The 21,535-nt window shown below is 48.2% G+C and overlaps 1 protein-coding gene across 3 annotated transcripts in view; it reads left to right on the plus strand.

Annotated features, from left to right (window-relative positions):
- The window catches only part of Cmtr1 (Cap methyltransferase 1), a 123,299-nt gene that overhangs the window by 52,279 nt on the left and 49,485 nt on the right, over nt 1–21,535 (plus strand). For all 3 annotated transcript variants that reach the window (XM_069335772.1, XM_069335771.1, XM_069335773.1), the window contains exons 9-10: nt 7,190–7,369; nt 10,830–11,026. In XM_069335772.1, coding sequence (XP_069191873.1) covers nt 7,190–7,369; nt 10,830–11,026 — 377 coding nt within the window. The remainder of the gene's footprint in view (nt 1–7,189; nt 7,370–10,829; nt 11,027–21,535) is intronic.

Here is a 21,535-nt window from a genome sequence, read left to right on the forward strand (position 1 = left end):
CAAGAAAAATGACAGGTTGGATAACAAGAACTTTTCACACTAGAGATGCTATACCGATGATGATACTTTTCAAAACGCTTGTGCTATCTAGAGTGGAGTACTGCTGCACAATGACAGCCCCTTTCAAAGCTGGAGAAATTGCTGACCTAGAGAGCGTGCAGAGATCCTTTACTGCTAGAATCCACTCAGTAAAACATCTAAATTACTGGGACCGACTAAAGAGCCTAAATCTGTACTCCCTTGAGCGCAGGCGGGAGAGATACATAATAATTTACACGTGGAAAATAATTGAGGGGCTGGTCCCAAACCTGCACACAGAAATAACACCACATGAGACCAGAAGACATGGCAGGATGTGCAGAATACCCCCGTTGAAAAGCAGAGGTGCAACAGGTACTCTGAGAGAGAACTCTATCAACATCAGAGGCCCGAGACTGTTCAACACGCTTCCACTACACATAAGGGGCATAACTGGCAAACCCCTCACAGTGTTCAAGAGAGAACTGGATAAGCACCTCCAAAGGATACCTGATCAACCAGGCTGTGACTCATACGTCAGGCTGCGAGCAGCCACGTCTAACAGCTTGGTTGATCAGTCCAGCAACCAGGAGGCCTGGTCGACGACCGGGCCGCGGGGACACTAAGCCCCGGAAGCACCTCAAGGTAGCCTCAAGGTAGCCTCAAGGTAGGTACCGCTGCGCCGGCTTTGTCTAGTGGAGGAGGTGCTTGGGGGGAGGATTCGGCCCAGGGTCCTGCGGAGGAGGACCCTGGGGCTGACTTGGGGGCCTTGAGCCCCGCTGGACCCCACTGGACCCCGCCTGGGTTTTTATACCCTCTGAGCGGGGCTTACTGTTACAAGGAGTGGGGGTTTCTTTTTCCCCCCTCTGCGTACGAGTTGGACTTGGTGTCTGCCCCTTCCCTGGTTCGGTTCCGTGTGACCCCGGGCGCTTCGGTTCCGTCTTTCCGGAGATTTTCGGCTTATCGCATTCAAAGTGCTGCGGTGCGGATGGCCCTTGTAGCAAACCTCCTGCGTGACCCAGATTATGCCTCGGCAATGGAGCCCTTGGCTTTCAGGTTAGGGACTTCGTTCCATTTCTGGCTCCGTTATGAGGTTCAAGAGTCGTCCTGGCTGGCGGACTTTCCTGCCTTTACCTTGGAGGCTTGGCACTCCTTCTGCCGTTCCCACGTGCTTGAGTGGCCGGAGGCCTCGACGGTGCTTCAGGTTTTCCTGGGGGCAACCTTGAGCACCTCAATGAGTGCTTGGTTGCTCCTGCCCTTTCCCAGGATGTTGGTATCGTTCAGCTCCATGTCCAGGTTCCCTCCCTTTCGGCGGCGCAGGTGCCGGAGGACTTGCGCGCCCGAGGCCTTTTGGTTACGGCCTTGCGCTTCTTTTCCCTCCTGGAGCTGTCTTCCGACTGGCTCACGGAGGATGTGGTGGCGCTTTGGCCTCGGCAGCTCACTCGTCGGCTGTCTTGGTGAAGCTTTTTGCACCGATCTTGCGGGATGCGGTGGCTCCGTTTTATGCCTCCCGGCTCGCGTGTCGGCAGACGGTGCTTGCCTCCTCTGTGGAATCCGCTTGGGCTTTGGCTCTTAGGATGTCTTCCCCTTTTTGCCCTCTCTTGTTTGAAGCTTCTGCCATTGCACAGTATATTCAGGCTGCTTCGGCTTCTTGCCGTCCTATGTCGGACTTGCTGGTTCTCCGGGGGTCCCGTGGTGGACCTTCCCGGAAGGGTCGTGCCAAGGCTCAGGTTGCTCTTGTCGTGGTAGGCCAATGGTGTCAAGTTCCTGCGCCGCTTACCAGTGCGAAAACTGCCTCTTACCCTAAAGTAAACTAGGGAGACAAAACACCCAAGTACCCAAAGAGCGGCCGAAAAACCGAGCAGTAAAATGGACACACAGAGGCAGATCCCGAGGAACTTATGGAAGGTAATTCCAAGCGGATTACAGACAGCTGTGTGACAACATCATACTAGTTTGCTCGTTTTTGTCTGGGGAGTTCTATCCACTCGTTCGGCTTTTGGTTGCAATTTTCACCAGAATAGGGGGTTTGTTTTGGGACGCCTACCTTTCTGGGTGCCTAACCCGGTTGATGGCAGACACAGAATGCTTGCAGTTACACGGGGGTTTCTATAGGCCATTGCTCCTCTTGCCTCTCTAGAGGGGGGGCCAGGTTCTGGCTCGTGGTCCCCAGTAGGCCCATAAGACCTCTATACACCTGACTGATGTCAAAGTCTGACATTAGCATATCAGCCTAGTAAACTCCGGGGAGCCTCTGGGACTCACCCAGAAAATGGTGATTCATTACATTCAACGCTGCTTTTTTTTTTTTTTTTTTTTTTTTTTTTTTTTTTTTTTTTTCTGAACAGCACTTTTACACAGCATTTCTTAGAGGGAATTTATATTTAGGGCAGTTCCGTCTGTATTGGATTGAGCTCTGATTCCTGCTTGTTCTCCGTCTTATGGAGAGGATATGGGAGAAGTTGCAAGGCCCCTTTTTGTCTGTAGTAATGAGTCATAAGTACCCGGGTTGGTGTATAATCAGACCAGTAATGGTTCAAGCATAAGCTAAGATAAACTATTGAGGCTGAGCCCAAAAAGGGGCATTTACCTGTTTGATACCTGCTTGGTGGAGTTCTGTGAGTTCTTCTACTCCCCAAACCTGGCCCAGGACCAGGCTTGACATGTGAGAGCTTGGTTCAACAGGCTGTTGCTTGGAGCGGCCATCACTTAACACTGTTTTTAATTCTTTATTATAATGTACACTTTTAAGGGTTGCTGGATAAATGTAACTTATTATTATTATAAACCTGAACTTTCTGTTGCATATGGTTTATCAATGACTAAGATTTTGATCTTTTCTGTGGGGAGCCCCTGCAGCTCCCCGAAGCTTACCGGGGCTAATATGTATGTATTAGACCGTAGCATCAGTCGATGGAGTTCTTGCCTACCGGGGACCATGAGCCAGACCCTGTCCCCCTCAATGAGGCATGATGAGCAATGGCCTATGGAAACCCCCATGTGTTTGGAAGCATTCCATGTCTGCCATCGACCAAGGTTTGGCACCCAGAAAAATAGGCGTAACAAAACAAACCCCACATGGTTAAAATTGCTACCTAAAACCGAACAAGGAGGCAGAACTCCCAAACTTAAACAAGCAAACGTCACTAATCCCGTTGTGCAAATCGTCTGCGCATCCCTCCCCCTCGCGCGTGCACAATGGTCGCTACAGCATTCAGTTCCTCGGCTGATGTGGACTGTGGGGGTCATCTCTGGCCTCTGACTCTTGCAGTTCTGTGCCTTGTGGTGTTTTCTGCTGTGTGTGGTGCACAGGCCAGGAATAATTCATCAGTATTGGGATTGCATGCTCTTAGGGCCATCTTCCCTAAGCACCCTGTAGGTACTGCCCCTGCGTCTTGGGGTTATCTTTCACAGGGCGTTTGGGAACCGTTTCCGTAGGGGTCTTTTGCTGCTCGGCAATTGCCCGCCCTTGGGGCCAGCTGGGGTTTTTGTTGCTACTGTTTGACCTTGGATAGGAAGTGGTATCGTTGCTGGTATGGGCACAAGGTATTGTGTAGCTTGTCTCCCATTATACTCAGCGAGCGGTACTGTTACCCCTGGGGACGTTGTGCTTTCGCTGGGGTTTTAATTTTCTTTTTGTTTATTTTGCCTGGTGGGGGTCTGCCCCCCTTTCCCCTTGGTTTATCCACCCGTTCGTTGTATTGGTGGTCCTGGGCTAGGCCCCCATGCTTGTACATGTCACAGGGGTTCAGGTTTTTTGCAGTTCTCTTGGTAGCTTGGGCCAAACTGGTTAGCAATACCTTGCTTGGTTTTCCCTTAGCAGTTAGTCTAAGAGTCGTGGAAAACCCCATTGGGGCTCTTTGGACCTATGGATGATTGCTCTGGGTCCCACCTCACCAAGTGCAAGTTTCAAGGTTTCTCTGTCCCCTTGTCTCAGGGTAACACTCGCCAGTTTTTCCTCCATCATACTGCCTGTTGGGTCAATGACACCTTTGACCCAGTCTTGCAAGTCTTGCTCCTTGCTCATACTCCAGATTACCAAGTCTTCTGTTATTAATATTCGGGTACAGGCGGCTTCGGCGGTGCATGCTAGATATTGGTTGCTGCAGCACGCTGGGTTGATTGCTCACCCAGATGCCCCGAGGCTGCCCCGCTTGGGTTATAGGGACCCGGACTTGGGGGCGTTGATTGCTTCGACTTTGGTTTCGTTCGCGCTCCCATGTTTTTTCCCCTGTTCCCATACCCCCCTGCTCCGTCTGAAGGTTTCAGAGTCGGGGCGGGGTTTTGATGATAGTGAGACTTGGGCAGCTTCATGGACTGCCTCTTCCAGGTCGGCTATAGAGGCATTCGAGCCTGCTCCTCCTGCCGCGACTTCCGGGTCTTACCAGCAGACCCCCTTCTCAGCCTTTCTCATGGAATTTGCCTTTTCTTTAGGGGCAGAGGGTGTGGAGGATGGCTCTGCCCCGGGTCCTGGCGGGGAGGATCCCGGGGCTGGGGAGGAGTCGACATAGGGGGCTTGGACCCTGTTTGACCCCTCTTAAGTGTTGCTACCCTCGTCATGGGGCTTGTTGCTGCAGGAGGGGAGAGGGAGGGGGGGTTTTCGTACCCTCCTTTGAGTTCGGATCGACCTTCCCCTTTTGGATGGTTATGACGTACCGGAGTACCTCGTAACGACTTCCATTGTGGTTCAGGTTTACCTGGGGGATGAGTTTGAGCGCCTTAACGTGTGCTTGTTCACCCCTGTGCTTCCACAGGATGTTAACATTGTTTAGCTTCACTTGCAGGTTCCCTCCCTTTCTGCTGAGGATTTGTGCCCCCATGGGTATTTGGCCTCGGTCTTGTGTTCTTTTCCCTTCTCGAGCTGTCCTCTAACTGGCTTGAGGAGGATGTGGAGGTGCTCGGTGCCGGGTTTTTGTCTGGTGCGCTTGCCTCAGCAGCTAAGGCATTGGTTGTCTTTTTGAAGTTGTTTGCGCCAATTCTCAAGGAGGAGGTGTCTTTGTTTTTTGCTTCTGCCTCGCATGCCGACAGGCTCTGCTAGTTCTCTCCTTAGAATCCACTTGGGCTCTGGCTCTTAAGTTTTTGTCTACCTTTTGTCAGTTGGTGTTTACAGAGACTGCTGGCAAGCAGCTTCGTCTAGTTGTCATCCCACGTCAGACTTGTTGGTTCTCTGGGGTTGGGGGGGGGGCCCTCCCAAGAGTCGTCTCAGGGTTTGGGGTTCCTCTTTTTGTGGTGGGCCAGCAGTGCCAGTTTCTGAGCCTGCGCTTCCTTTGGAGCCGGTGGCATCTGGTTGTCGCAGTGGTCGCTCTTCTTACAGCATCTCGTAAGGGGCGTCTGCTCTTTCGCAATCTCACCTTTGCTTGTTTCTGAAGGGCTCCCGGGTCACTCAGCAGTTGCTCGAGCAGCTGTGTGGGAGTCTGAACTTTGCTGAGCTTGTTTACCCGCCTGGTCAGGTGTGACTTCAGCTGTCAAGCTTACAGCATGGTGCGGGAGTTCACGGGGGTTTGGCTGGTTTTTCAAAGGGTTCGGGTCAGTCAGGGTTAAGCAATCAGGCTCTATTCAGACTGTTCTCCGGTAGTTCATTGCCTGAACCACGGGAGGTTCTCTTGCTTCTTTGGGGCTGGTCTCTCTGAATGACTCATTTGCTGGATTCTTTGGGTTTGGTTCTCCCATGTAGTTCATGTCCAAGGAGTGTCTAACGGCCTGGCAGACAGCCTGTCTCGGTTCATTTCCTTGTCCACAGAATGGACGGTCGATGCCGACTCCTTCAGTTGGTTCTGCCGGATGCACAGACTCCTGGACGTGGACTTCATTGCACCGTCATGGTCCCGGTGTCTTCCTGTGCATGTGGTGCCCTTCCCCAACTGCGAGGCCATCATGGCAGGACTGGTCGAGGTGGGGTTACCTGTATTTCTTTCCCCCTGGTCCAGCTGTTACTTTGGGTCCTGGTTCGGTTGGAGACTGAGGCGCTGCTTGCTCAGTTTCCGAACCTGGGATGTTTTCTGTGGCTCTGCCTCTTTCAGCAGATTGATCTGGCCAGGTACCTGGCTGGTTCAGTCTTCTCCGCTCTTCATGTCTGGTCTTTCTGACTCGGGTCTATCATCACTTGTATAGTTATCAGGTGGCTTTGTTGATGGTGTTCCACCTGCGGGCTTTGTCTTGGCGACAGTACGAAGTTTCCTGGTGCTCTTTCCACCATTTTCTCTCTTCGTAGGTTTCCCTCTATATCAGATAGGGTTGTCTTTTCTATTCTATCGCCTCATATCATGCGGAGCTGCTTCAGCTTGCATTCAGGGTGGATATTACTTCCGCTCCGTTCCATAAGCTTTCTCGTGCTTTGTTTCACCTGCTTATGTGCCGACTGACCTATCCTTGGACAGTGCTCTCCTTTCTCTCTTCTCGGTTTGTGGTGGCCCTTTCAGTACAAGATTGTTTTTCCAAGGCTCTTTTATTCCTGTTGGCACTGGCTTCTTGGGGGGTCGGGTCGGAGAGCTTCGTGCTCTCTTCTGGCACAGAGGTTTCTGCTCTTTTGGGCCTGGGAGTAGGTTTGTGTGCAGCCGTCTCCTTTTCTGGTGAAGAATGAGTTGGCAGGGGTTCCGGAGGGGTTCTTAGGACGTTGTTGTTGGTCAGGCCAGGAGTGTATCATGTGGTGTGTCCGGTTGTGGCTCTTCGCCGTTACCTGCTCGGGTAATGCTCAGTCTCAGTTCTGCTCAACCTCAGAACTGAATGCTGTAGCGGCCGGCGCGGAGGGGCTGCACGGATGATTGGCACGACGGCGTTAGTGACGTTTACTTGTTTGCTTGTTTTAGTTTGGGATTTCTGCCTCCCTGTTTGGTTTTAGGTAGCAATTTATACCATGTTTGGATTTGTTTTGTTACACCTACCTTTCTGAGTACCAAATCCCAGTCAATGGCAGACATGGAAAGCTTCCAAACATTCCAAACACATGGGGAGGGTTTCCATAGGCCATTGCTCCTCATGCCTTTCTGAGCGGGGTCAGGTTCTCGCTCGTGGTCCCTGGTAGGCAAGAATTCCATCGACTAATGCCATGGTTTAATACTACACATCAGCCCGGTAAGCTCCGGGGAGCCTCCGGGACTCATCCAGAAAAAGACGTTTCATTACATTCAACGCTGATTTTTTCATCAAAAGCTTGCATTTCTTTCCTTTCCAGATACATTATTTGCAAATGGAAACGGAAGGACACCGATGATGTCTATAGATTCCTGTATGAAATGAATGAACGCCTTATAGGATTGAGATCTTCATCCATGGATGTAACTGAATTGGTACCTCTAGAACATCTCAAAGCAGACCAAGAATTTTATGATTACATTTACACTTCCAATAATGAGTAAGTAACTGTCAGTTAACATCTGATTAGTTTAAATGCTAATTTATATTTCTTCCATAGTCATTTAATTATGTGTTGGACTCATTCTTAAATTTGTTATTTGATATACAGTATACTGTACAATAATATTGTACACAAAATGACATTGCGCACAATAGCCAGATCTTAATACTTTCGCGCTCCCGGCGGTCAAGCGTAAAACATTGCTCTTGTGCTCCTGGCATTTCGGGTATTCGAGCGGCGACACTGAAAAGTGTATACTCTTTTCACGGTTCTGACCTTAATTTTCGATGTACGTGTTTCATTTTGGTATCAATGTGTTCGCAATAGAATGTTCTAGAAGAACATATGTATAAAATGTCACCAAAGCAGGCATGAGAATGGCACCAAATAAAAAACTACGCTGATCGGTAGCCGTGACCGCCAAACAGCAATGAAATGTTTCTACTCTTTTCAAGTTTGTCAACCCCACACTTGTCCTACATCGTTCATTTTGGTATCACTGTGATCACAATAAAGTTCCCTACACGGACATATGCATATAAAATCCAAATTAAGGATGCGGCTCACCCACAACAACGTAGGAAGTCGCCGAAATGTTACTCATTACCGCACGTCCAACGGCACATTGGCTACACCCCTACTGAAAAGTGTATACCCTTTTCAGTGTTCTGACCTTAATTCTTGATGTACGTGTTTCATTTTTTGTATCAATGTGTTCGCAATAGAATTTTCTAGAGGAACATATGCATAAAATGTCACCAAGGCAGGCGTGAGACCGGCACCAAATAAAAAAAAAATGTAGATCGGTAGCTGTGAGCGCCAAACACTGGAAACTGGAAAATATTGGAGGGGTGACAGGTAAGCTTCTAACGTGGATGAAAAATTTTCTTACTGATAGAAAAATGAGGGCAGTGATCAGAGGCAATGTATCGGACTGGAGAAATGTCACAAGTGGAGTACCACAGGGTTCAGTTCTTGCACCAGTGATGTTTATTGTCTACATAAATGATCTACCAGTTGGTATACAGAATTATATGAACATGTTTACTGATGATGCTAAGATAGTAGGAAGGATAAGAAACTTAGATGATTGTCATGCCCTTCAAGATGACCTGGACAAAATAAGTATATGGAGCACCACTTGGCAAATGGAATTTAATGTTAATAAATGCCATGTTATGGAATGTAGAATAGAACATTGACCTCACACAACCTATATATTATGTGAGAAATCTTTAAAGAATTCTGATAAAGAAAGAGATCTAGGGGTGGTTCTAGATAGAAAACTATTACCTGAGGACCACATAAAGAATATTGTGCTAGGAGCCTATGCCACGCTTTTTAACTTCAGAATTGCTTTTAAATACATGGATGGCGATATATTAAAGAAATTGTTCACGACTTTTGTTAGGCCAAAGCTAGAATATGCAGCGGTTGTGTGGTGCCCATATCTTAAGAAGCACATCAACAAACTGGAAAAGGTGCAAAGACATGCTACTAAGTGGCTCCCAGAACTGAAGGGCAAGAGCTTCGAGGAGAGGTTAGAGGCATTAAATATGCCAAAACTAGAAGACAGAAGAAAAAGAGGTGATATGATCACCACATACAAAATAGTAACAGGAATTGATAAAATTGATAGGGAAGATTTCCTGAGACCTGGAACTTTAAGAACAAGAGGTCATAGATTTAAACTAGCTAAACACAGATGCCGAAGAAATATCAGAAAATTCACTTTCGCAAACAGAGTGGTGGATGGTTGGAATAAGTTAGGTGAGAAGGTGGTGGAGGCCAAGACCATCAGTAGTTTCACAGCGTTATATGACAAAGAGTGCTGGGAAGACGGGACACCACGAGCGTAGCTCTTATCCTGTAACTACACTTAGGTAATTACTTAGGTAATTACACACACACACACTTATTCATCTGGAATCATTATATGAAGAGGCCAAACCCTCAAACATACCAGCGATACAGAGATGCGAGAAACAACTACACGGCAGTGAGGAGAGAAGCAGAAATAAATTTTTAAAAGGGGATAGCGGACAAATGTAAAACAGAACCAGGCTTATTCTACAAATTCATAAACAACAAATTACAGGTAAAGATAATGTTCAGAGGTTGAAAATTGGAAACAGGTTCACGGAAAATGAAAAGGAAATGTGTGAAACATTGATCGAAAATTTTCCAAAATGTGTTTGTACAAAATGAAATCTTGAGGGAACCAGACACAATTAGCATTCCGGAGAATGACAGAGCACATAAAGGTGTCTAGAGACAAAGTGGAAAAAATGCTCAAGGAGCTAAGTAAGAACAAAGCAGTTGGCCCAGATGGCATTTCACCATGGGTTCTGAGGGAATGTGCACCTGAGCTCAGCATTCCACTTAACTGATTTTTCTGCCATTCCTGAGTACAGGAGTCATAGCAGATGTGTGGAAAAAGGCTAACATAATTCCAGTCTACAAAAGTAGCGGCAGGGAAGACCCGCTCAATTATAGACCTGTATCATTTACAAGTGTAATAAAAAAATATTGGAAAAAATAAATGGGATGAATACCTGGAGAAAAATATATAATATCAGACAGTCAGTATGGTTTTCGATCTGGAAGATCCTGTGTAACAAATTTAATCAGTTTTATGATCGAGCCACAGAGATTTTACAGGAAAGAGATGGTTAAGTTGACTGCATCTATCTGAACCTTTAAAAAAGCTTTCGACAGAGTACCACATAAGAGGTTGTTCTGGAAACTAGAACACATTGGAGGGGTGACAGGTAAGCTTCTAACATGGATGAAAAGTTTCTAACTGATAGAAAAACGAGGGCAGTAATCAGAGGCAATGTATCGGATTGGAGAAATGTCACAAGTGGAGTACCACAAGGTTCAGTGATTGCACCGGTAATGTTCATTGTCTACATAAATGATCAACCAGAGGAAATGCAGAATTATATCAACGTGTTTGCTGATGATGATAAGATAATAGGGAAGATAAGTAACTTAAATAATTGTCATGCCCTTCAAGAAGACCAGGACAAAATAAGTATATGGAGCACCACTTGGAAAATGGATTTTAATGTAAATAAATGCCTTGTTATGGAATGTGGAATAGGAGAACATAGAACATATACAGTAATTACTTTTATGTTCAAAACCCCCCAAAAAGCCAAAAAACAATGAAATTCTTTACAAAGAATTCATGTGTAATCATCACTAAGCAGGAGGCACTGGTAAACTGAAGTGCGGTCGCCCGTGCCACCAGGAACCATGCGCTAGGTCGCCCATACAGTACACGTATCAACAAACTACGTTACTCGAGGCAAAGCTCGTAAGCTGATTCACATTTTACGAAGAAATTGGGCTCGTTACCTGAAAAGTTTGTAAATAAGGGCATTCGTAAGTTGAGGTGTCACTGTAACTCTATGTAAAGTCACTTACCATAATTAATTTTCTTCCTCTTCAGATTGGGGTTCCGCCAGATGGTGAGCTTGCGAAAAATTCAAATCTTCTGCCAAGATACTCAGATGATCGAAACACGGCAGTCGGAATTGCGTATCCAGTGTCTTAATCTTTGGCAATGTCCTGACCGAACTCGTACAGTACCACAGCGTTCTGAGGCCAAAGTCAAGTTTGTTGAATTAATAGATGGAGAAAACTATGGTGAGTGATGATTACAATATGAAGCAATCAATTTCATTAACTATTATTTTATAATCTTCCTATCCTAATTTTTTTCAATATTTTTCTGATCACTTGTTAAGTGCTATCTAAGATAAGATTAAGTGGGAGGAGTGTGGTCATACCTCTCGATTATCCAAGAAGTGAAGTAATCATTTAAGAAGTTAAGCGAGAAAGAACTGGTAAGTATATTAAAAAAAAAAATTAGAGTATTCTTGGAGAAAGAGGTTATGTATAAATTAGTCTATATCTAAGAGATGCAATATATGTGGCACTACACAAACTGGGAGATGAATTTAAGGAACTGCTTCATATAAGAAAAATATTACAAGAGCAGTTAATGAGAAAAATAAGTGGGTTTTATAGATGAAAAATGAATGAAAAAGATTCAACACAGCAGTAATATGATAAGAGTAAAAGAAATATGAAAAGATTAATTAAATAACAAAAATAGTGAAAGAGGAGATGGGAAAAAACACCGTAGAGCGGTGGGTATCATACACCATAGAGCGATGGGTGCCTGCTCAAGTGTAGGCTGCCAGTATCTCACAGACCTAGACAGGATAGGAACTCAGGACCTCGGTGCTTCACAACTATCTTAGTTATTACCTTACTCAATAAAGTACAGTACTTGAAGTGATCTTCAGTGTGTATCTCTTCAACAACCAAGCAAGCACAAATACAAGGTATAAATAATTGTATTGCTGTATAAAAATAGAGGCAATAGTTTACTAAGTGTAGGGATTGGGAAAAAATGGACAGTTTCTAATAACTTGATTATTGGTAAGGAAGGTGGGTTGTGTCGTGGAACAGGGGTACAGAGTGTAGATCAGATATATGTAGAGTAGGGCAAAATCTCCCGCATCCGAATGGTCGCCTGTAACATGTTTTCTAAAGTTATTTGGTGATTCATTGTTGCCTAACATTTCTCTAAAGTTTGAGGTTTGTAATGCTTGTGTGTTATAGTGGGTACTCTGCTTTGGTTGTGTGATTGAAAAGGTACTGTCCCATTAGATAAGGGAAGGTAATTTCTATTGTCACCAAAGTGTCCTAGGAATATCATAGCATTAGGTTTGGGGAACTTCATTTTATAACATTTATATTAAGAAAATGGAGTGCCCTTTCCATATACTGTATACCACAAAAAAATTGTAAATATTTTTTCTGGGGGAGCCCCTTCGGCTCCCCGGAGCTATCCAGGCTGATATGTAATATCAGCCTGACTGATGACCTTGGCATCAATCAGTGTGAATGGAGTTCATAGGCCTACCGGGGACCACGAGCCAGAACCTGGCTCCCTCAGAGAGGCAATGGAGCAAAGACCTATAGAATAGCACATGTGATCTCAAGCATTGTGATCACTTCGCAAAGGCTTTCGATAAATGTGACCATAGTGTGATAGCACACAAAATGAAGTCAATGGGAATAACCGGTAAAGTAGGACGCTGGATACTCAGTTTTCTGTCAAACAGGACTCAGCGAGTAACGGTCAACCATATAAAATCTAGTCCAAGTGCAGTTAAAAGCCCTGTACCTCAGGGTACAGTCCTTGCACCGCTGCTTTTCCTTATTCTCATATCAGATATAGACAAAAATACAAGTCACAGCTTCGTATCATCCTTTGCAGATGACACAAAAATCAGTATGAAAATTACCTCGGCTGAAGACATTGAAAAACTTCAAGCTGATATTAATAAAGTTTTCGACTGGGCATCAGAAAATAACATGATATTTAACAGTGATAAATTCCAGGTACTCAGGTACGGTAAAAATGAGGACCTTAAACATAATACAGGGTATAAAGCACAATTAAATGTACCCATAGTAGGAAAACAGCATGTAAAGGATTTGGGAATAATGATGTCTGACGACCTAACGTTTAGGGAGCATAACCAAGCAAATATTGCGACAGCCAGAAAAATGATAGGATGGATTACGAGAACTTTCAAATCCAGGGATCCCATCACAATGGTTGTACTCTTCAAGTCACTTGTGTTGTCCCGTCTTGAGTACTGCTCAGTACTCACTTCCCCCTTCAGAGCAGGAGAGATTGCTGAAATAGAGGGAATACAGAGAACATATACGGCACGCATAGACGCGATAAAGCACCTAAATTATTGGGATCGTCTCAAAGCCCTCCAAATTTACTCACTAGAAAGAAGACGAGAGAGATATCAAATAATATACACCTGGAAGATACTGGAGGGCCAAGTACCAAATCTACACAGTAAAATAACAACGTACTGGAGTGAACGATATGGAAGAAAATGCAGAATGGAACCAGTGAAGAGCAGGGGTGCCATAGACACAATCAGAGAACACTGTATAAACATCAGAGGTCCCCGGTTGTTCAACACCCTCCCAGCAAGCATAAGAAATATTGCCTGAACAACCGTGGACATCTTCAAGAGGAAACTAGATTTATTCCTCCAAGGAGTGCAGGACCAACCGGGCTGTGGTGGGTATGTGGGCCTGCAGGCCGCTCCAAGCAACAGCCTAGTGGACCAAACTCTCACAAGTCAAGCCTGGCCTCGGGCTGGGCTTGGGGAGTAGAAGAACTCCCAGAACCCCATCAACCAGGTATCAACCAGGTAACCAGGCATTCTGTGTCTGCCATCGGCTGGTTCAGGTACCCATAAAGGTAAGCATCCCAAAACAAACCCCTATTCTGGTTGAAACTGCTACTGAAAGTCAAATGAGTGGACAGAACTCCCCAAATAAAAACAAGCAAACGAGCATGACATTACCAACTGCTGCGCCGAAAACTGCACAGCTCCCCCCTCCCCAGAAGGGGGAAGGGGTAGCCCCAGACCCCTCATGCCGGCAACCCACACCTTCAGTTCTTTGGCTGATGTGAATGGCATTGGTCGCTGTGCTCTAGCTCCTGATTCTGTCCTGCTCTTTGCCTTGTGGTGTGGGGCGAGTCTTCTCTGGCGGTGTGTGAACCGGGAGTAATTTCCCAAGTACTCGGGCTGCATGCGCCTAGGGTCACGTTCCCTAGGTGCCCTGTAAGTACTGCCCTTGGGGCTTGGGGTTATCTTCCACAAGTTCCTTGGGGTCTACCTCTGTTGGTCTTTTGCTGTTGGGTAATTGACCATTCTGAGTGTGCTGGGGGGTGTTCCTCTTCCCCTGTTTACTTTAGTGTAAGAGGTAGTTTGAGCACTGGTAGGGGCACAGGGTATTGCACAGCTAGTTATCACCTTTAATGGCGGCCCGCTCTGTTCCACCTGGGTACGTTGTCCTCTTGCAGGGTTTTTCCTTTTTGTTTTGCTTTTCCTGTCTGGTGGGGGAGGGGGGTGTCTGCCTTTGGTTCGTTACCGCCCCTATCTATACCTTAGGTTTCTATCTCTGTGTTCTGGGTGGTGCACCCTGCTAGGCCTCCGTGAGTGGACACGTCCCGGTGGTTCAGTTTTTAGAAGTTTGATTGGTAGACTTGGGCGTTGGTTTGCAGTACCCTGCCTGGGCTTATCCTTAGCAATAACAGTCTAAGGACCCCTGAGAAACCCCTCGGGGGCACAAGGGTGCCGGAGTTCCCCAATCCTAATGCTCTAGACCTAATGGCCCCCCTCTCGCCTTGTGCGAGTTTGAGGGTTGCTCTGCCCCCTTGTCTCCGGGTGACTCTTACTGTTTTTGCCTCTGTCATGCTGCCTGTTGGGTCGGTGACACCTTCAACCCAAAGTCCTGTGAGAATTGTTGCTTGTTTGTGACTCACTCCGCCCAATCCACTGATGAATTTCTTCGGGTGCAGGCAGCTCAGGCGTTGCATGCTGGTTTTAAGTTGCTGTAACATGCTAGGTTGATAGCTACCCCAGAAGCCCCGAGGATGCCCAACCTTGCTTATAGGGACCCGGACTTGGGGGTGTTGGTTGCTTCACCCTTGATTCAGTCCATGCCCCCTCGTTCTTACCGTGCTGCGGTTCATTCTGCCCCCCCCCCCCCCCCTCCCCCTTCCCTTGCTTCCGGCTCCGAAGCATCTGAGGGCTTGGGGATCGGGGCGGGGTTTTAAGGATTCTGAGACTCAGGCAGTTTCAGGGGGTTGCCTCTTCCAGGAAGGAGGGCGACGGAGGCATTTGAGTCGGTTCCTCCAGCCGTTGTGGTCTGACCAGTGGGCCCCTTTCCTTAGTGTTTTTACGGCTGCCCCGGCTTTTTCTTTTAAGGCCGAGGCTTTGGAGGATGATTCAGCCTGCGGGTCCTGGTATGGAGGTTCCTGGGGTTGGGGAGGGGCTGACTTGGGGAAGTTGGGCCTCATTGGACCCCCTCCTGGGTTTTCATACCCTCCGAGTGGAGCTTACTGTTACACAGGGGGGTGTACTCCCTCCCTCTCTCCTCTACATATGTGTTAGTTTGGGTGTCGGCCCCTCCCCGGATTGAGTTCCGTGTCCCTTTGGGTCCATCGGTTCCGTCCTTCCTGTGGGTAATTTTACCCACTTTCTCAACATTATTCTCGAGGACATGTATTCTTTCATAGTCATATCACTATCATGTCAGATTAGTGTCAGAATCGTTTCCAATTCCTTATGTCCTACGTCCACTGGATCCTGCATGACCATTAGTTGCATATGCCACTGAGCCCATATGAGCCTATGTGATTTTGTGCTTGATTATCAAGGATTTCAAAGGTTCAAGAAGAACTTCGTAAAATTAAAAAATGATTGGAACGTCTCGATTTCCAGTGAGTATTTCCTCCCATTCTTTATAAGTATCGATGGTACTCTTCCGTACTCCTTCTTTTCTTTCAGTACTATATCTAATTATCTTATAATCACATCTTCTCTCAATAATCGGTCTCAACAATACATATAATCAATGAATAAACATTGTAGGTTACCCTCCCCAAACGATGGGAGTAGCCAGCTTGGATCTCATGGGTCCTGGGTGTGGCCCGAGGAAGATTGTTTTGTTTCTGGATGGTGTAAACGTGTTGGTGTTTTAATACGGGTACAGTAATACGCCACACTACCTATTCTTATATCACCAGTCATAGCTTCCCTAGATGCTGGGGGAATTCTGGACTTTATATATCAGGAAAATTCCTAGTACTTTCTCTAAATAAGGGTGTCGGGGCTCGCTGTGACGCCACCTCCACACCACACCTAGTCTTATCCTACTGCACATGCAACTCTGGACATAGTCCACTGGTAATGCTCCCAAAAATATTACACGGCTAAGCTGTGACATAACTCTACAGTGCTCATACTCTACAAGAGAGTTATACAGCCGGGCGATGCCGTCAGGCAAGCACTGGTTCTAGATTTTTGGATGAGTGTTGGGTATTGTTTGTGGTATGTTGATTGGCCAAGTTGCATGGAATTGCATACTCTTAAATTGTCTATGTATATTGTTAATCGTTACCCTGTGGGGCACAGCCCCGAATTTCAGTAAGTTTTGATTTAATCTTTCAGCGACTGGATCTTTTCAATGCTATCTGGGCACTCATTCATTGAACGTCATTCAGTGCCTGACTGAACCTTTTATATGCATTGGAATCTCTCTGTATATGTAATTGATCATATACATTGCATTACCAATTGCTAACTAAGTCATATTAGTTCCTCGTATTGAATATACTCTCTTGTTCCTAGATACTAGTATTTGGACCATCTTTAAGGTCCTTTACTTGCATATTTACATATTTCATACCTTTGTAATACACATTGTTGTGTTTTTTGGTATGTGCATATTGGCTTTAATAATAATAGTGCTCGGCTGGACTCTGTACATGCTCAGTTCCCCAATCATGAACAGACCCAGTGTTCAGTTATGGTACTGTGTTATTTAATCTTCTCCTTATATAACACTACAAACTGATGTGTTGACATGTCTGCAGGTGGGTGTGGTTCTCCATTCCACCACTCTGCCCCCTATGGTTCATTGTCATTAAGACGAGAGGAGCTATGAATTATAACCATAGTTCAGGACTTTTATTTGTGTTAATTTTACATTTGGTAAATTTTTTAATCATGCAGCACACGTCCTAAGTTGTTCTCGTCCATAAATTTGCAGCGTGTGCATTGTCTGCACTGCTGGAGCTGTTTGCGCCGATCGTGCGGGTTGCGGTGTCACAGTTTTTCACTTCACATCTCACGTGTTGGCTGATGGTGCTCACTTCCTCGTTGGAATCTGCCTGGTCCCTGGCTCTTAAGATTTCGTCGCTATTTTGTCCTTGGTGTTTGAGGAGTCTGTAGTTGGGCAGTCTCTGCAGGCAGCTTCTTCTTGTTGTTCGTTGTCGGTCTTGATGGTCCTTCGGGGGTCCGGGGAGGGGGTTCCTCCTGCACGGGACATGTCTGTTCTCCAGGGATTTGGTTCTTTCCAGGCTCGTTGGGTTCGGGTTCCTGGTGCCCTGGCGGACATTCCATCTGGTTCCACTGACAGCTTTGGTTTCAGGCGCTGCTTGCTCTATGTCCACCCAAGGGGTTTTCCCATGGCTCTGCCTCTTTCAGTTGCTCGGTCCGGTTCGTTGCGTGGCTGGTTCGGTCTTCTCCTTGAGTCTTCAGGTCTGGCGATTTTGACTCCAGTCTTTCACCATCTGTTGGTGATCAGGTGGCTTAGTTGATGGTATCCCACCTGTGTGCTTCATCTCATGGGGCAGTATGTGGTTTACTGGCGGTCCTTCCTTTTCTTTTTGTTTCTTCGTAGGTATGCTGCATTTTTGTTGAGGTGGTCTTGTCCTTTCTCTCGTGGCTGTTCAGGACCATCCTCTTATGCCGCAAACTGTCACCTCGTATTGTGCGGTGCTGGCAAAGCCGCTACGGCTTGCTTTCCGGTTTGGTGTTTCTTTTGAACCGTTTCGCGGGCTGTTTTGGGTGTCTTTCACCTCTGGCCTGCTCATGTGTTGCCTGAGCCATCCTGGTCTTTGGACAAGGTGTTTTCTTATCTCTCTTTCCCTTGGTTTGCTGTGGCCCCTTCAGTTTGGGATTGTTTCTCAGACGTTTCTGTTCCTTTGGTTTCTGTTGATAGGTTTGTTTGTTTGCAGCCGTCTCTTCTGTTCTGGCGAGGTTGGGGCGGCTGTTTTCCGGTGGGGTCCCTGGGGTTGTTGCTGCTTGGTTGGTTTGGCCAGGGGTGCATCTTCTTGTATCCGGTTGTTTGCTCTCAGCTTACATGCCGCGGCCTTTGTGGCCATGGACGCACTTTGGGTTGACTCGGGTTGCTTTTGTTCCTGTTCCAGGGTTCGGGTCTCCCAGGTCATCCACGGGGTATTTCGGTGTTGTTGGTTGTTTTGCTTTCGGGTTTCAGGCGTGTCGGTCCGCTTCCTGGGTTTGTCCCTCTTTTGTCCTTGTCTTTGGGTAGATAGCTCCTGGGAGTCAAAGGGGCTCCCCCCAGAAAACCAATGTTGAATGTAATGAAACGCCATTTACTGGGTGAGACCCGGAGGCTCCCCAGCATCCCTCCTTCCCTCCGGTCATTGGCTTTTTCGCATGTTTTGACATCCAGCCTCAGAACTGAAGGTGTGGGTTGCTGGCACGAGGGGTCTGGGGCTCCCCCTTCCCCCTCCCAGGGAGGGGGCAGCTGTGCAGACGGCGGCATGGCAGTTGAGGACGTCATACTCATTTACTTGTTTTTCTTTGGGGAGTTCTGTCCACTTGTTTGACTTTCAGTAGTAGTTTCAATCAGCATAGGGGTTTGTTTAGCTTACCTTTCTGGGTGCCAAACCCGGGCGATGGCAGACATGTGCACATGTGCTCCAAATCACATGTGCTATTCTATAGGCCATTGCTCCTCGTGCCTCTCTGACAGGGGGCCAAGTTCTGGCTCATGGTCCCTATAGGCCTATGAACTCCATTCACACTGACTGATGCTAAAGTCTAATATATTACATATCAGCCTGGATAGCTCCGGGGAGCCTCCGGTTCTCACCCAGAAAATGGCGTTTCATTACATTCGACGCTGGATTTGTGGTAGTAAAAAACACCATGCAATAAAAATATAACTTTTCTGGGGGGAGCCCCGTCGGCTCCCCGGAGCTTTACCGGCTGATATGCTAATGTCAGACTTTGGCATCAGTCATGTGTATGGAGTTCTAGGGCCTACCGGGGACCACGAGCCAGAACCTGGCCCCCTCAGAGAGGCAAGGGGAGCAATGGCCTATAGAAACCCCCGTGTGGTTGGAAGCATTCTATGTCTGCCATCGACCGGGTCAAGCATCCAGAAAGGTAAGCATTCCAAAACAAACCCCTATTCTGGTGAAAATTGCTACCTAAGCCGAACTAGTGAATAGAACTCTTCAACAGAAAACAAGGAAACTAGTATGACGTCATACGTCACCGCGCCGCTGTCTGCGCAGCTCCCCCCTCCCCGGGAGGGGGAAGGGGGAGCCCCAGACCTCCCACGCCGGCTATCCACCCATCAGTTCTTCGGCTGATGCTATAGGCAATGGTTATGTGCTCCGGCTCCAGTGGTTGTTTCAGCACTGTACCTAGAGTGTGGTGTCTGTTTTCTAGGTGGTGCGTGAGCCGGGAGTGATTCTTCAGTACTCGGGCTGCATGCGCCTAGGGATCCCTTCCCTAGGTGCCCTGTAAGTACTGCCCTTGGGGCTTGGGGCCACCTTCCACAAGTTCCTTGGGTCCTGCCCCTGCTTGGCCGTTTACTGCTTGGTTTTCGGCCGCTCTTTGTGTGCTCGGGTGTTCTGTCTCCCTTGTTCGCCTTAGAGTAAGGGGCAGTGTTTGCACTGGTGGGGCGTGGGGTACTGTGCAGCTTGTCTTTACCAATCATAGCGGCCGGCTCTGTTCCGCTTGGGTACGCTGTCCTCTTGCGGGGTTTTCTTTTTCTTTTTGTTTATCTACCTGGTGGGGGGTCTGCCTTCGTTCTTGCCCCTTGTGTCCCTTGTGTTCTGAGTATTTTCTGGTGGTACCCCTGCTAGGTCCCCGTGAGTGTACACGTCCCGGGGGTTCAGCTCTTAGAAAGTTGTTTGGTAGCTTTGGGTGCCGGTTAGCAGTACCCTGCCTGGGATTACCTGAGCGCGAGTCCTCTTAAAGTAAACGCTCGGGACCCTGGGAAACCCCTGGGGGCGCGCGGGTCCGATGGATGTGACCCCAGAGTCCCCCCCTCGCTTCCAGCGAGTTTGAGGGTTGCTCTCACCTTTTGTCTCTGGGTGACTCTCTGTTTTGCCTCCGTCTGCTGCCTGTGGGGTCGGTGACACCTTCGACCCGGAGTCCTGCGAGTTTGGTTGCTCGTTGTGGCTCGGTTACCCAGTTGTGCTAACAAAGCGGGTGCGGGCAGCAGGGGCGTTGCACTTGAGCCTTGGTGGTGGCAACGTTCTCGTGGTTTCCTCCCCGGGAGCCCCGGGGCTGCCCCGTTGTAGTTCGTTTTGGGACTTGGGGGTGTTGGTTGCTTCGGTTCCATCCACACCCCCTTGTCTTTCCCCTGGTTCATCCTTCCTGCCTGCATCCGGTTCCTTACCGTCTGTAGGTTCGGGGCGGGGTTTTTGGTGGTGTTGAGACTCGGGCAGTCTCGGGGAATTCCCCTTCCGGGGTAGTGACGGGGGCAATTTGGGCCTGTTCCTCCAGCCGTGTTGTATGAGTCTGCCAGTGGGCTCCCTTCCTTAGTGTTTTCACGGCTGCCCCGGTTTTCTGGTACGGCCGGGGCTTTGGGGGAACGGCTCGGCCCCGGGGCCTGTCGTGTAGGTTCCCGGGGCTGGGGAGGGGCTGATTTGGGGGGGCCTTGGCCCCGTTAGGCCCCGTGGGGGTTTTTATCCCCCTCTAGGCGGGGCTTGTGGTTACGCGGAGTGGGGTCTTTCCTCCCCACTCGCCGTACGTGCTGTTGGACGTCGGCCCCTCCCCGGGCTCGGTTCCTTGGCCTTTGAGTCGGTTGGTTCCGTCCTGTGGGTGGATGTTTCCTCCCCCCCCCTTTTTGGGACGGTGTTTTTGTCATGTTTCCCCGTTCGATGGGGTTCTGCGTGACTTCTGATCTCGGGTGCGCCTGCGCCTTCGTGTGCCTTCGGGACTAGCGTTGGCTTCTGTGTTCTCGAGGGTACGGGAAGGTTTTTCGCTACTTCCCGCATTATTGGAACGTCTGTCGGCTCCTCGTACTTGTCGCCCTGTTGGGCTACTTGTCGCCCTGTTGGGCTACTTGTCGCCCTGTTGGGCTACTTGTCGCCCGGTTGGGCTACTTGTCGCCCGGTTGGGTTCCTTTTTGGGCTCTTTGCTTCTTTGGCCGGTTTTCTTGTTCCTGCTTCCTCTTTTGGCTCATTTTCTCGTGCAGTAGTCCTGGCTGGCACCTTCCCGCAGGGAGGGTGTGCGGTTCGGCCAGCGTGTTATGCGCATGCGCCATGGAGTTTGTTTTGGTCTGGGCGGTGTTTCAGTGCTGGGGTTTAGCGCCCTTTTTTGCTACAGTGCTACGCCTCTCGTTCTTCTCCCTGGCTGCGGTATGTGCCCCTTCGCGCCGGGGGTGTCCTGGTTCTCAGTTGTGGGGAGGACACCGCGGTTTTCCCTGTGTCATGGGTGTGGACCGCCTCCTTCGCCTCTCCGTTCTCCTGCGGGTCCGGCTCTGGCGTCT

The sequence above is a fragment of the Procambarus clarkii genome, chromosome 34 (genome assembly GCF_040958095.1).
Source record: "Procambarus clarkii isolate CNS0578487 chromosome 34, FALCON_Pclarkii_2.0, whole genome shotgun sequence".
Lineage (NCBI taxonomy): Eukaryota > Metazoa > Arthropoda > Malacostraca > Decapoda > Cambaridae > Procambarus > Procambarus clarkii.